The following is a 15,724-nucleotide window of genomic DNA, read 5'->3' as shown; positions in this document are numbered from 1 at the left end:
TTTAAATATCTGTGTGAAAGAAGAGAGACTGGAAATATCGGGAGTATCATCTTTAAAGGAAATTATATATACCAAGAAGAGGGGACAAGTGCTAAATGCCAAGGTCAGAGGGGTCCTTTTCTGGATCCTTTCCTCTGGACTGAGGCTGCTGTGACCTACCTTGATGAACGAGTACAGAGACTTTCCATAGAGTCTCTTGAAGTGTGCCCGGATATCCAACATGTCAATTTCTGCTCGAGAAACCATCACTCTGATGAGGGTGTTATCATCGGTGCCCAAGCCCTAAGGAAGAAAACGAAATCCAAACATATACAATAACCTAGCTGTTTTTCAGTGTCTTCTTTAGTCTGCCAAAGCAAGACTAGAGATGACTGTGCTGATGATGTCCTCTGCTCCACTGCTTGGCAGTCCTGAGGAATATCCTCACTCCTCATCATGGTATTCAAGGCTCTCCACAACTCACTTTTCCAGTGCTATATGTTCTGACCACAGGATGCTGTTCCCTGCTTTTCTAGAGCTATAACCTGTGCTGTCCAGACATACCCTGCCACCTGGCTCACCTACGATTCCTTCTCATAGAGTACTATCCTTCCCTCCCCAGCCTTATCACCCCTTCCCCTCACCATGTGAAATCCTCTCATGTAAAACTTTTACATTTGGAAGGTCCTGCTCAACTGGTGTTTTGCACATACTTGTCTAGGCTAGACATTCTTTGAGAGCAAGTTCTACATTTTTTTGTTTTGTTTTGCTTTTTTTTGAGACAGAGTCTTACTCTGTCACCCAGGCTGGAGTGCAGTGGTGCGATCTCAGCTCACTGCAACCTCTGCCTCCTGGGTTCCAGTGATTCTCCTGCCTCAGCCCCCCAAGCAGATGGGATTATAGGCGTGAGCCACCATACCTGACTAAGTTTTGTATTTTTGCAGAAACAGGGATTTCACCATGATAGCCAGGCTGGTCTTGAACTCCTGACCTCAAGTAATCCACCCGCCTCAGCCTCCCAAAGTGCTGGGATTACAGGAGCCACCGCACCTGGCCAAAGACTACATTTTGACCTTCCCTGCACCTCCTGTGATTCTCAGCACAGGTGCCTGCAGAGTACGATGGAGGGTTAGGAATATGGGCTCTGGAGCTAGAATGCCAGCTGTTTACCTGGCATTCTAGCTCCATTACTTCCTCACTGAGAATCTTGGGCAAACTGCATATCCTTTCTATGCCTCAGTTTCCTCATCTGTAAATTGGGGGTTAGTAATAGTACCAGCCTCATAGAACTGTTGTGGGGATATAATTAATCTATTAAAAACAGTGATCCACACATCCTAAGTACTCAGTAAATATCACCTAGTATTATTATTAGCAGGCACTCACTGAAGTATTCTATGAATTGAATTGGATCTTTCAGAGCAAAGTTTGGATAGGGGATATAAGTAAGCTTAAGAAGGTGGACACAAGATAACTCAAAATCATTTACATGCTAAAAATAAGGCCATTTACCTTCATTGATTTATAGAGCTTTTCAGCAAAATACGCAGATTTGTTCCTCATGCACTTTACTGGCAAAGAAAAATAAAAAAGAAGAAATGAAAAGATTACAGATAAGACCCATGAAAAAAGGAAAGTGACAGTTGTTTCCTCTGTTTCTACAAGGTATCAATATTTGCTTTGCCAGGGAAATTTTAGCCAAGCAATGTTTCATGAACATAGGCTATGCTCTATGTATTTTCACAGATAGAAAGTACCCTCGATTTATCATCAAGTTCCTGGAGAAGTAATTGATAAAGTCTATCAAAGCAAAGGGTGGTATTTCGTTTCAAAATGAGGATTATTGTATCTGCCATATGAGACAGTTACTAGTTTCTAACCATTCACAGACTTGCAAGCTGCAGCTTATTTATCTGCACACTATTACCTTTCACATAGGACATACAAAAGCATAGAAGATATAAAATATATAAACCACGTGGCACAATAGCAATCAGGTTGTATATGATATTTCTTGTTTAAAAACCTGGAATGTACCATGAGTGATTCAAACAACTTTTATCTCTGAAAATAGTTCTATATCCCCATATTGCAAGTTGATAATGAGAAGGAAAATCTATAGACATTTGTTTCTCTACTCCCCCTACCAGCTTACCTATAGCCAGCAGAGCATCTTCAAAGCTACCAGATGTTTCAGATTTAATACTCTGTTCAATATCTTTCTGTGATATCCTTTTGTATTCATCAAACACTGCAAACAATAACAAAATAGTATTATTGGGAAGAAAAAATAGAGGAAACTGAAATTTATGGAGCAAATGAGCATTTTTAACTAGCCTACACTATTTATTCTTCAGCATACTTGAGGAGGAAACTAATTAGTAATGTGGGCAAGCACACAGGAGGGAGGTGCAGAGTGGACAAGAAGGAAGAAATGCTGTGATGTTTGGAGGACACCAGTCAAGTCCTTTCCCTTATGTGGGACCCTTGTACATAAAATGGAGATGGCCTCTGGGGACCTTTGCTTTCCTTTCTCATTGTTTCCTTAATAAGCAGAATGTGTCGTTTTGTGTTTTTGTCCTTGGCAATCACCTCCCTGTCATCTCCCTTTTGGCTCAACAAAACTAGAACAATTCAACCCCTTCAAAACTGAGTCACAGTTAATAACAGCTGGTTGCATCTTTTAAAATACTTAAACTTAATTACATTTTTTTTTTTTTCCTAAGTATTTTTGAATGTGGTGAATATGTTTCCCTCTCTTGCTGTCTCCTTCTGGAACCTTCTTAGAGCAGGTATCCATTTTATCTTCCCACCATCGCCTTCTTTGGGGTGCTGCCTCACTTCCATCAGTGTGATTTTAACAGGGCTGTCAATCAAGGGACACCATACTCAACAACATACACCACAACCTCTGTCAAACACGTGAGCAGTTCACCCAGTCAGGACCCATTAGACTCTCTCCTGGGAACTTTTTAATTGAGCAGCTCACGGGGATGGCCAAAAGCACTGCGTCATCTTTACCCTCAGAGAAACCTGTTAAACTTCCTGGGTGTCACACTCAGAGGTTCTAATTCAGCCAGTCTCAAGTAGGGGGTCAATAATGAGCATTTTAAATAGAGAACGAATTTCAGAAACTCTGCTTTAGAAATAAAATCCATTACTCCCTTCTACTGAGACCCCCAGAACTGCCCTGATTGCTGTTCTTCCTGAAGGTGTTCAGCTCTCTGTATAAATCTGTGAGCTACCAGTATTTTCCATTTTCCCTCTTGTGCCATTCTATGTTATTTCATATTTTCTTACTTAAATTGAAGTCAGTGTGTGTGGCTTGGAATCAAAGAACTTAATTGACACATTTCTAAGCCTCAGTTTTCTCCACTGTAAAACGGAGAAAATAATTACTGCTCCACTGGGTGTTGCAAGAAACAATGCTTATAAAATGCTTAACACTGCACCTAGAAAATAGAAAATTATTAACAAAACCATAGTTATTATGAAACCTCACCATTATTGTTGGTTGGTAAGACAATTATGAAGTTTTCCTAATCCAAACAGCGCTTAAAATATTTTCTCCTGGTGGCTTACAAACAGATATTTCATAATTGCCTAACTATTGACTTGCACCCAGAAGTGAAAATGCTTGCAAATGCATTTATGCACTAAATTGGCTTCTGAGGACCTGCAGTTCTTGGAAAATACCACCAGGGGGAGATTCCTATTATTTGTAACCAGGCAAGGGAAGGAAATGAAGTAAGAAGCTGAGTCAGAAGTTTGTGTTTCTGATGGTAGCCTGGGATATTGATTAACGGGAGTGATCACCTGTTTTTTGTCACTGTGAAAAATCTGAAATAATTACAACTTCAGAATGTGTTGTACTTCTCAATTGCTTTATGTTTTCAATTTAACAAACTCATTCTCAAATTTCCCACAGGCTTTGCAAATCAGTGTGTGTGACTAAAAAGGTATGGTGGGTGGGTTTATAAAATTATAATGTACTTAAAGATCTAAAGAACTCGTATAAAAGATGAAATATGTTATTAAACCCTTACTGCTGTTTAAAAGAATATAAACCTGACAGCAAATATTCTAAAATTGTCTAGTATCTTTCCCCCAAATAAGTTAAAATCACATTACAAAGTTTATATTTATCAGAAACAAATCAGAAACATTTCAAATTTGAAATTATCCATTATTCATCTTATACAACGTAACCCCTAAAGAAATCACTTGTATTAGCTTTACAGCTTGGATGGTACACAGGAATAAATATCAACCAACATTGCTATTTTATTGCTACCTGATCTACTACAGATTACTTTCATATGTAACTAAATTAGAATGAAAATACTGGGGCTACTTTAGAAAAATGACTGACTATGAAGGTCAGTTTCCTAGAAACAAGAATGCCAAGCTTCTATGACTACATGCATTTTTGCTAATTATTCATAATTAATCTTTCAGAAATTAGCTTTCATACACGTCATTGGACTAATACATTTCCAGGGTGAGAATCTAAGACACTTGGGTACAATCAGTTCTTTGTACCCACTGAAGGAGAAAGGTTATCAATTACTTATGGGCAATACAGTTTTTGCTATCTTTCACACCCTTTCTTTGGGAAATGAAGTGCCTTACCATGCAACAGGTGATTTCGGTTCCGGGAACAGAGAACAGTTAGGAATTTTACCTCGTCTGTCCCCCATTTCTTCTCTCCAGCCTCATACAGGTCCTGAAGCCAAACAAAGCACAAGTCTAAAACTCCAAAAAGGATGTGCCAGGACACAGGCAAATATTTCCAGAAGCTCAAAGAGCTGAGACAGATTAGTTTTATTTTGTTGGTGATGGGGGTGGAAATGGTGGTGGTGAGTGGAAATGACTCAGGGCCCTTCCTCAGGCATAAGGCTGTTGGGACTCTGTCATACCTTCCTGGGAGTCAAGGCAAACACTGGCAGTTCCCTAGCTGCAGACTACATGGTTCTATCTTAAGAGCTAAAAGAAATGTCCTAGATTTGGGCTGTCCCCTACAGTTGCCACTAACCACATGTGGCTGTTTAAATTTTCATTAAAATTAAATACAATTTAAAATTCAGTTCTTCAGTACCCAGCGGCTACAGGTGGCCAGTAGTCACCCATACAGGACAGTGCAGATGTGGAATGTTCTCATCACTGCGGGGAGTTCTATTGGATAGCCCTGCTCTAGAATGATCTGTGATTTTTCTGAGGCTACAGGTATCACAGTAGAACCAGGGACCCATTGCCAATTGCTTACATTCCAACCAGGTAGGAATACAAGAAACTGATTCTGCTCAATTTAACTACATTATCGCTGAATTCAGAATTACTGTTCATTTATAATAAGTAGCTGGCCTGTTACATTTCTCAAAAAGATCTTAACTCACACATATTGTTGCTCATTGGGCTTACCTCCATATACTCCCCCATTTTTTCACTTCTTTCTCTGATTCCCTCACTGCTTTAGAGTCAATTCACATAATCACAAAAATTTAAGCTGAAAGCGTTCATCTAATTCACCTAATTCAAAAACGTTCATCTTATTCAGCACTTCTGAAACTTGAATCTCAACAGGCTTGTGACTATTTATTTTATGTCAACTTGACCAGGCCATGGGTTACCCAGATTTTTGCTCAAACATTATTCTGGGTGTTTCTGTGAGGGTCTTTGGATGATCCAATATGAAACAGGGGTCCTCATACAATCAGCTGAAAGCTTTTGTTTTCAAGAACAAAAGGGCTGACCTTCCCAAGAGTAAGAGGGAGTCCTCCTGCCTGACTGCCTTGAGCTAGGGCATCTGTTTTTTTCCTGCCTTTGGATGTGAACTGAAACATCAGTTCTTCATGGGTTTCCAGCCTGCCGGCCTTCAGATGGGAACTGCTCCTGGTTGTCAGTCCTTTGGACTCAGACTGGAACAAAATCATGGCTGTCCTGCATCCCCAGCTTGCTGACTCCCTCGGAAGATCCTGATACTTGCCCACCTCCATCCTCTCTCTCTTTCACCCTCCCCCACCACACACATACCCCCTCTGTGTGTGTGTGTGTGTGTGTGTGTGTGTGTGTGTGTGTGTGTGTCTATGTCTGTCTCTCTGTCTCTCTTTCTCTCTCTACTGGTTCTGTTCCTCTGCAGAATTCTGACTAATACATTGCTTTAATTAATAAAGCATAGTAGTTGGCTGGGCAAGGTGGCTCATGCCTGTAATCATAGCACGTTGAGAGGCCAAGGCAGGTAGATTGCTTGAGCCCAGGAGTTTGAGACCAGCCTGGGCAATATAGCAAAACCCCACCTCTACCAAAAAAATATTCAAAAATTAGACGGGCATGCTGGCATGTGCCTGTAGTCCAGCTACTCAGGAGTCTGAGATGGGAGGATCACTTGAACCTGGGAGGTGAAGGTTGCAGTGGGCCAAGATTATGCCACTGCACACCAGCCTGGGAGACAGAGCAAGAACCTATCTCAGAAAAAAAAAAAAAAAAAAAAAAAAAGATACAGGTTAGTGGAAGTGACACTGTGATTTCTGAGGCTAGATCATAAACAATCCTGCAACCGCCATTGGTTCCATTAGAATGCTTGCTTTCTGGGTGCTCCCTTTTGAAACCCAGCTGCTATGCTCCAAGAATCCCAAGCCACACACAGACCTCTATCCCCTCTAATGAAAGCAACAAGTTCTCTTTTGCATAAAACTAAGTTGTTCATACCTCACACACTGAATGGGACCAATCCCTCATTATGGTTATATATTGGTTAAGAATACTGGGTCTATGGCCAGGCGCGGTGGCTCATGCCTATAATCGCTGCACTTTGGGAGGCCATGGCAGGTGGATCATTTGAGGTCGGAGTTCAAGACCAGCCTGGCCAACATGTTGAAAACCTATCTCTACTAAAAATACAAAAACTAGCTGGGTGGTGGTAGCACATCCTGTGATCCCAGCTATTTGGGAGGCTGAGGTGGGAGAATTGCTTGAACCTGGGAGGGGGAGGTTATGGTGAGCTGATATCATGCCGCCATACTCCAGTCTGGGTGACAGTGAGACCCTGTCTCAAAAAAAAAAAAAAAAAAAAAAAGATAGAATACTGGGTCTAGATGCCAATTGGTTCAAATCCTAGCTCTGTCCTTTATTATCTGTCTGAGCTTGAGCAAGGTACTTGACCTCTCTGAGCCTCAGTTTCCCTGCTTGTAAAATGGGGATAGCAATACTTACCTTATGAAGTTATTGCAGATTCAATGACATACTTAATATAGAATTTAGAACAGTGGGCAGGGTGCGATGGCTCATGCCTGTAATCCCAGCACTTTGGGAGGCTGAGGCAGGTGGATCACCTGAGATCAGGAGTTCAAGACCAGCCTGGCCAACATGGTGAAAACCTGTCTCTACTAAAAATACAAAAAATTTGCCGGGTATGGTGGCAGGCACCTATAATCCTAGCTATTTGGGAGGCTGAGGCAGGAGAATTATTTGAACCCAGGAAGCGGATGTTGCAGTGAGCCAAGATCATGCCATTGCACTCCAGCCTGGGCAATAAGAGTGACATTCCATCTCAAAAAAAAATTTAGAACAGTGTTTGGTATCTGGTAATGACCCACTTTTTATTAGCTATTAGTGTTATCTGGCCACAGCTGATTAGACCATGGATTGGTTCCAGGACAACCATCACTGGGCTGGGAAACAGAGAGGCAAATGCCTCTTGGGGTTTCCTACTAATTTTACCCAGCAGGGTATACACTGTGCCAGGCTATTTCATATAGGTTCTATCAAATGTCCCCTTTGACGAAGAAAAATGCACAGTGAACAGTCCCTTTCACCTCCAAGGCATTCAGAAGACACTCAGTGGTTCTCCGGGATTGCCACACAATGGTCCTAAGGCTGAGAAACCTGGAACCCGGGAGTGCTTATATAATGATGTCCAGCCCCAGGCACCTCCGCGAGAAACCTGTTATTAAAGGCCATCTGTGGGAATGTTTTTAAAGAACATATCCAAGCCTGGCTAATATACACTGTAATATAAGATGTTGTCCACCCACTAAGGCCTGTCTTATTGGCAAAAGAGAAGAAAACTGGAAGAAAGAAGCTGCAGTTCTACCAACCTGGGCATCCTGTCTCACGAGAGCATCGTCCAGATAATTTCCTTCATCCCTCCCACCCTGAGGATGAGAAAACAAACAAAAAGTAATTTGAGAATATACATGAAGATCTGGGGACACCATTAAGATAGCAGGTCTAGAGTAATGAGACAAAATACCATGAGGAGTGGGGCTTCAGACCCAGGGAGGAAGGACAGACATCCTCGAAATGTGCTTGCATTATTACCATGGCTCTGATGTGTGTCTAGACGGCTGAGGCTCAGTGTGGCCCCTAACATTGCATGGGTGCCTTTGCCAATAGAAGGAGAAGGAGAATAAACGCTTCCCAGGGACAGCTCCCTCCACTATCTCCTGGCCTCACCCACACCCCACTCTCCTGTGTCTTCCCAGCTGACTCATGCCTTCCTAACTGGCAAATCTACATTGATCAACCTCTGCCAAAAGGGGGTCAGGGTGTGCTTGTAGTTCCAGCTACTCAAGAGGCTAAGGTGGGAGGATGGCTTGAGGCCAGGAGTTCAAGGCATTGAGCTAAGATGGCACCTGTGAATAGCTGGTCTGGGAAACACAGCAAGACCTTGTATCTTTAAAAAAAAATAAAAGCTGGGGAGGCTGGGAACAGAGGAGAGTCAAGAGAATATGGGACCTATGGTGGGACTTGAGGATCCCATAAAAATGTCCCCCTACCCCTCAGCAACACCAGCTCACAAGAAGGCAGGGTGGAAGCCTCCGAAGAATGCTAACAAGTGACAAAATGGGCTACTTTCCTCTAGTTTTTAGGCTATTTTTATTGTTATACTGTCTCGATGTTCTATGGTCTAGGCATGGCTCATCAGAGTGGTAAATATGGGTGGAAAAGAAAAAGTGGGAAAGAAATATGAGACACAGGCAGGTGTTACTAAGTAAATATTGGAGACAAGAACAACGTGAAAATTGGAGATGATTTCTAGGGTTCTGCTTCTTTAAGTGTATGAGGAACAGCAGCAACATTAACAGAAACAGACAAGTCAGGAAGAAGAGCTGGTTTGAAGGGAAAATGAGTTCCGGTTTAGTTCATGAGGACTGGTTTAAGGGGATAGTAGAATATCCATAAGGAAACATCTAAAAAGCAATGTGAAATGAGAGTCTCACGCTCAGGAAGGAGGCCGGGGATAAAGATGCAGTTGGGAAGTGATGTGAAATGTCTCGAGTCTCCAGCTTCCCTTTTCAGGCACCCCTGCCCCACCTAGCTCAGTCCTGCTTTATTTTCCAGCTGGAATATTCCAGGTAGCTTCGTACCTGGTTGTCCAGCCTCCAGTTCCCGCCACTGTTCATCCTACATGTCACTATTACATTACTCTTCTGAAAGTGCAGCTCCAGTCACATCACTCCCATCATCGTTGTCATCATCACGTCATCTACTGCTCCCAAATCAGTAAGTGTAAACTCCTCCCAACACAGAATTCCCGTTTATCCTCCCACCCTGTTTCCAGAATCACAAGCCCAACTGTTCAGTCAGTTGTTCCCTGAACCCCCTGTTCCCTGCCTTGTTCTTGCTGTTCTTCCTGTCTGGAATACACCCACCCACGTCTCTGCCTCTTGAAATTCTAGTAATCCTCCAAGTCCTCTCTGAACCAGCATCTCTGTCATGAAGGCTTTTCTTTGTTTCCACAACCAAAATTTCTCCTTGAATCTTCTTTTTCCTATGCGCCTCTCCTTTGACATGTAATCTTTTCATGCCTTCTAGCAACTTGTGTACCTGATGTATTCCCTTATGACAATATATACTGTTAAGGCCCAGGAACTGCCTCTGAATCATCTTCATAACTCTCTATGCACTGAGTGACAGGGGGACCTGGCAGGTATTAGGTACTTGTAAATATCAAATTAAAGTAGAACAAATGGGCATGAAGGATTAGCCAGAGTCTCTGAAGGAGAAATAAGATAAAGGAACAGAGGGGTCCAAGAACAGCACCTGGGGAATATCCACATGTCAGGGACTGAAAGGATGAGAAAGGCTGGCAAACGGGATAGAGTGGACATTTCAACAAAACCCACCCCCCATCAGAAGCAGTCACTCACAGCTGACAGAGACACCAGAACTCGCTGGAACATGAACGATGTGTCAGAGCGAATGTCATCTTCAAGGCTCCGTCCATATTCTAGCAAGAGAGTGAAATTAGCTACATCAGAATAAAGAGTCTTGCCCAATGTCCTGTCACACTCCAGAGCACTCTGTGCCCTCAAGACCAGCCTGCTTATGGAAGCAGCTTATCACCCCACACACAGTTTTTCAAAAACTAAACTCTGGTAAAATGGTCAAGATAAGCTTATCCTGTCACAAGATATTCCTATTTTTGTTTTGTTTCTTTCGAGATGGAAACTCATTCTATTGCCCAGGTTAAGAGTCTGAAGTGCAGTGGCACCATCTCAGCTCACTGCAACCTCTGCCTCCTGGATTCAAGCAATTCTCATGTCTCAGCCACCCGAGTAGCTGGGATTACAGGTGCGCCCCACCATGCCCGGCTAATTTTTGTATTTTTAGTAGAGATGGGGTTCTGTCATTTTGGCCAGGCTGGTCTTGAACTCTTGACCTCAGGTGATCCACCTTCCTTGGCCTCCCAAAGTTCTGGGATTACAGGCGTAAGACACTGTACCCAGCCGAGATATTCCCAATTCTTAAGATGTGGGGTTGAAAAAGCTGGAGCTGAAATCCTCCCTCTGTGCTTCCTGCCACCCAGGGGTCTGATCTGAATGTGGTTCTCAGTGATGCAGAGAGAATCTGCTGCTTCACGGATGGAAGGCAACCACATAGGAGCTTCTGAACCCAGCTTTGGGGTGGGGCTGGGGTCGGAGCACCATCAAGGGCAAATCCTAGCATATGCCTTTCTGCCACGTCTCTCACTTGGGAGGTTCTGACAGGTTATCCACAAGAAGCTCCATGGCCAAGTGCAGTGGCTCATGCCTGTAATCCTAACACTTTGGGAGCTGAGGAGGTCAGATTGCTTGAGTCCAGGCGTTCGAGACCAGCCTGGGCAACATGGTGAACCCCCATCTCTACAAAAAATACAAAAATTAGCTGGGTATGTTGGCACATGCTTGTAGTCCCAGCTACAGGGGAGGCTGAGGTGGGAGGATCACCTCAACCTGGGGAGGTCAAGGCTGCAGTGAGCCATGATCATGTCACTGCACTCCAGCCTGGGCCACAGAGTGAGACCCTGTGTCACAAAAAAGGGCGGGGGAGCTTCAGCAAGAAATTAAAAATCACTTCTTTATTAATTTTTAAAAAGCAAAAACAAAAAGAGAAGCTCCAGCCCTTCATAGCCCTCAGGGAAGAAAACCCTCATTGGGCAGATGTGGGGACTGGGTTGCTAAATCCAGACTCCTGAGGTTTAGAATCTCCTGCTCTGAACACTTCCCACAAAGCTCTTATTGTGGTTGTTTTTCTTTCTATAAAGGTAACCCATGCTGACCACAGAAGACTTAGGAAAAAACAAATAAGTAAAATGAAGGGACAAGGCGAGGAACTCCACTGCAATCTAGTCACCCAGAAATAATAATCATTGATAACATTTCTGTAAATATCCTTCCTCATTTTCCCCCATATACACACATTATCTTCATTTATTTAAAAAATAATGTGTTATTAACTGTGTTAATTTTTTAAAAATGGGATCATAGCATACTATTTTATGGCTTGTCTTTTTCACTTATACGTACTACACCATTTAATAAATATTTTAATAATATTGTTGGCCAGGTGCAGTGGCTCACACCTGTAATCCCAGCACTTTGGGAGGTCGAGGTGGGCAGATTGCTTGGGCCCAGGAGTTTGAGACCAGCCTGGGCACCATGGCGAAACCCCATCTTTACAAAAAATACAAAAATTAGCTGGGTGTGGTGGCGCACGCCTGTGGTCCCAGCTACTCAGAAGGCTGCAGTGGGTGGATTGCTGAAGCCCAGGAGGTCGAGGCTGCAGTGAGCTATGATGGGGCCACTGCACTCCAGCCTGGGCAACAGAGTGAGACCCTGTCTCAAAAAAAAGGTTAAATAAAAGAAAAAAAATACTCTTTGATATAAGTTTTAATGACTACATAACAGTTCATTGTGTAAGTGTATCGTATTTTGTTTAGACACTCTGCTACTGTTGGACATTTTTAGCTAATGTAGACAATACTGAATAAACACTGTGAGATCTAAACCTTCGTTCATGTTTAGTTATATTCTCAGGGCAAAAAGTCAGGCATTTTTTAAAGGCACTTCGTATGTATCACCCTCTGGAGGGCTCTAAGGGGCAGTGAATGGCTGTCATTCTGATTTGGCTGGAGGACATACAGTCCAGTCTGAAGGGAAGAATATGGGCCAGATAGCCCCTCCAGACAATTCCTTGGAATGCTAAGATCTGCTGGTGCCACCACTTTTGAACAAGTACCTTAGATTCTTTGTCTGATAATAAGGAACAACTTTCCAACTTTTAGGGTAATAAAATACTGCACTGGGTAGGCAAAATAGTGTGTCATCTTCACCTCAGAAATCTTAAGAAGCCAACAGACCACCATTTGCCTAAACAGGGATCTCTCTCAAAGCAGAGCTTGGCACCAAGGATCCCTCATGCTCAGTATTCTATGAAAAGTCTAATCAGCAGACAACCACCCGCTGCTACCCTCATTCTCTCATCACAGCGAAACCTCAGCCAGGGCCACTGCGGATGTCACGTACGCTGCTGGTAGGTTTGGCTTATGCGCCGGATCTCCTCAGGGGTCCGGGAGGCCAGGATCTCAATTAGGCAGCCCTCATCAGTGCCAGCTCCCTAAACAAGAAACCAGAGGACAGGGCTATAAGAGCCAGTTTACAAAGCTGAGGCCCAGACACAGAAGGAATACAGCCATGAATCTGCAGAGAATAAAGACAATCCACTGTGTTCTAGCAACAGGATTTGTTCACTTTTATTGTCCTGCCTGAAACCCAAAGTGTTTGCCATAATAATTATGAGTAATAACAAACATTTCTAGGTTGTTTACTATGTGTTGGTTACTCCAGGATAGGTACAGTTTCTGCCCTCTGGGAACTTAATTTTTCCTTGACCTCTTCTACTCTCTTCCTCTGAAGGGCAGAATTTTCTGGCAAAGACTTTGTCACCTCTTTGCTTTCCCAGAGCCTGGCCCAGAACCTTCCACAAGTCTGAGTATTTATTGACCTGGTTGAGGAGGATAACTGTACTCCTTGACTTATGATGAGGAGTACAATACGCTGAAAATTTTTAAGTAGAACCATCCTAAGTTGGGGACCATTTGTATTTGCATTACATACTTGGTCATTAAAATTCAGCAGACCCAGGCTAGGGCACAGTGGGTAGGTCATCTAGGGAAGCCAAGAACTCTTTCGCCAGTTCTAAGCCTGTAGTAGACCTGGAGGCCCCCAAGGTGTCAGTCATAAAGTTACATATCTCAAAAGTAGTTAACATGACCACGAAGTCTCTAGAGCTGTACTAAAAGCCACAATTATAATCACTCCCCATTGAGCCACAGGAAGGAGCAAGTGATGCCCTTTTTGGAAAAGAATTTTTAAATGATCATTGGTATAATGTAATGTTGTTTTCAAGTTGTCATAAATGAAGGAAAATATCCTATACTTTACACCTGCCACTCTCAGAAGGCCTTGGTCATAGTTTCTTTCTTTTTTTAAAAAATTTAACTTTAAGTTCAGGGGTACATGTGCAGTTTTGTTATAAAGATAAACTTGTGTCATGGGGGTTGTTGTGCAGATTATTTCATTACCCAGGTACTAAGCCTAGTACCCATCAGCTATTTTTCCTGGTCCTCTCCCTCCTCCCACCCTCCATCCGCCAACAGGCCCCAGTGTGTGTTGTTCCCCTCTATGTGTCCATGTGTTTTCCTCATTTAGCTCCCACTTGTGAGTGAGAACATACGGTATTTGATCTTCTGTTCCTGCCTTAGTTTGCTAAGGATAATGACCCCCAGCTCCATCCATGTTCCTCCAAAGGACATGATCTTGTTCCTTTTTACAGCTATTCCACAGTGTACATGTACCACATTTTCTTTATCCAGTCTACTATTGATGGGCATTTAGGTTGCTTCCATCTCTTTGTTATTGGGTGACAGTCGCTTAAGAAAACACATCAGCATTTGCATCAGCAGCACCAAGAGCACAAGAGGAAGAGCACAGACCTTCATGGCCCTTCGCAGCTCTTGCACGTCATACAGCACTGTGGGCGTCATCATCCCCACAATCACCTGCTCGAAATTGCCACTCAGTTCTGACTTCAGGTCGTCTATCAAGTCCTGCAATGCAAGAAAGTAGCTCCACTTAACTGCGACAGCAAATGAGACCAGCAACTCTCCAGTGTGGTCCAGGGATGTCTGGGGTCTCCAAGACCCTTTCAAGGAGCCTGCAAGTCAAACCTATCCTCGGAATAACGCTCAGATGTTATTTGCCTTTTCACTGTCATTCTTCCACAAGCATACAGTGGGGTTTTCCTAAGGCTATTTGACATTGTCTGTGCATCAACAACTGTTCAAATACTCTCCCCATTTTCAAGTACATATCTGTACAAGACCAGATTTTCTTCATATACCTCAATCCAAACAACATATCATAACAAATTGAAGTAGAAACAGATATGAGAAGCCATCTGTCTTCCATTAAGCCAGACATTAAAGAGATCTGCAAAATGTAAAACAATGCCAGTCTTCTCACTAAATTTTTTTATTTTGGGACATATAGCTATTTTTTCATTAAAATGTTATTTATAGTAACATACAATACACTTATTGTTTTTACTAAGTTAAGAAATATCTATTTTTAAATGCCCTCAGTTTTAGTTTCTAATAGGGCAAATATCAAAAGATAGAACCCACAAAACCAAAAGTCCTAAAAAATTTAAGAGGTAAAGGAGCCTTGAGGTTAATATGCTTGTAGACACTGATGTAAATGTACTTGCCTACTTAACAATATGTCTTGAATATATTTCCAAGTCAGTATTCACTGATAATCTTTTTAGCAGCTGTGGAGATTTCTATAGATAGGTGCAATATAATTTTTCTTTTTTTTTTTTTTTTTGAGACGGAGTCTTGCTCTGTTGCCCAGGCTGGAATGCAGTGGCACAATCTCGACCTTACTTGCCTTGGCCTCCCAAAGTGCTAGGATTACAGGTGTGAGCCACCACACCTGGCCTAATTTCTTTAACTAGTCATCTGTTTCTATTTTTCTACTGTTATATACATAAGGCATTTAGTTGTATCTTTGTGATCATTCATGATTATTTCGTAAGGCTCAATTCCTAAGATATAATTTCCAAATATAATTATTTGGAAAATGGACCGAATTCTAAAGATGTTTATTCACATTTCCTCCTAGAACGGGTCAGAGAGTTTAAGAACCTGTTTAAGATCAACTGACTAAGAAGGAGCTGAATTGCTATTCTCTATTTTTTTTTTAAGATGGAGTCTCACTCTGTTGCCAAGGCTGCAATGCAGTGGCACAATCTCGACTCACTGCAGCCTCCGCCTCCCAGGTTCAAGCAATTCTCCTGCCTCAGCCTCCCAAGTAGCTGGGATTACAGGCACCCGCCACCACACCCAGCTAATTTTTTTGTATTTTTAGTAGAGATGGAGTTTCACCATGTTGGTCAGGCTGGTCTCAAACTCCTGACCTCA

General features: G+C 42.6%; 1 protein-coding gene across 2 annotated transcripts in view; it reads right to left on the bottom strand.

Moving 5' to 3' along the window:
- ANXA4 (annexin A4) overlaps positions 1-15,724 on the bottom strand; it is a 116,089-nt gene that overhangs the window by 5,475 nt on the left and 94,890 nt on the right. For both annotated transcript variants that reach the window (XM_011985017.1, XM_011985015.1), the window contains 8 exons: positions 14,237-14,350; positions 12,768-12,858; positions 10,131-10,210; positions 8,076-8,132; positions 4,612-4,705; positions 2,135-2,230; positions 1,492-1,550; positions 160-282 (listed from right to left, as the gene is read on the bottom strand). In XM_011985017.1, coding sequence (XP_011840407.1) covers positions 160-282; positions 1,492-1,550; positions 2,135-2,230; positions 4,612-4,705; positions 8,076-8,132; positions 10,131-10,210; positions 12,768-12,858; positions 14,237-14,350 — 714 coding nt within the window. The remainder of the gene's footprint in view (positions 1-159; positions 283-1,491; positions 1,551-2,134; positions 2,231-4,611; positions 4,706-8,075; positions 8,133-10,130; positions 10,211-12,767; positions 12,859-14,236; positions 14,351-15,724) is intronic.

This window comes from Mandrillus leucophaeus, unplaced genomic scaffold (assembly GCF_000951045.1).
Source record: "Mandrillus leucophaeus isolate KB7577 unplaced genomic scaffold, Mleu.le_1.0 Scaffold279, whole genome shotgun sequence".
Lineage (NCBI taxonomy): Eukaryota > Metazoa > Chordata > Mammalia > Primates > Cercopithecidae > Mandrillus > Mandrillus leucophaeus.
The sequence above is the reverse complement of the archived record's forward strand: the minus strand, read 5'-3'. Positions and strand labels throughout refer to the sequence as shown.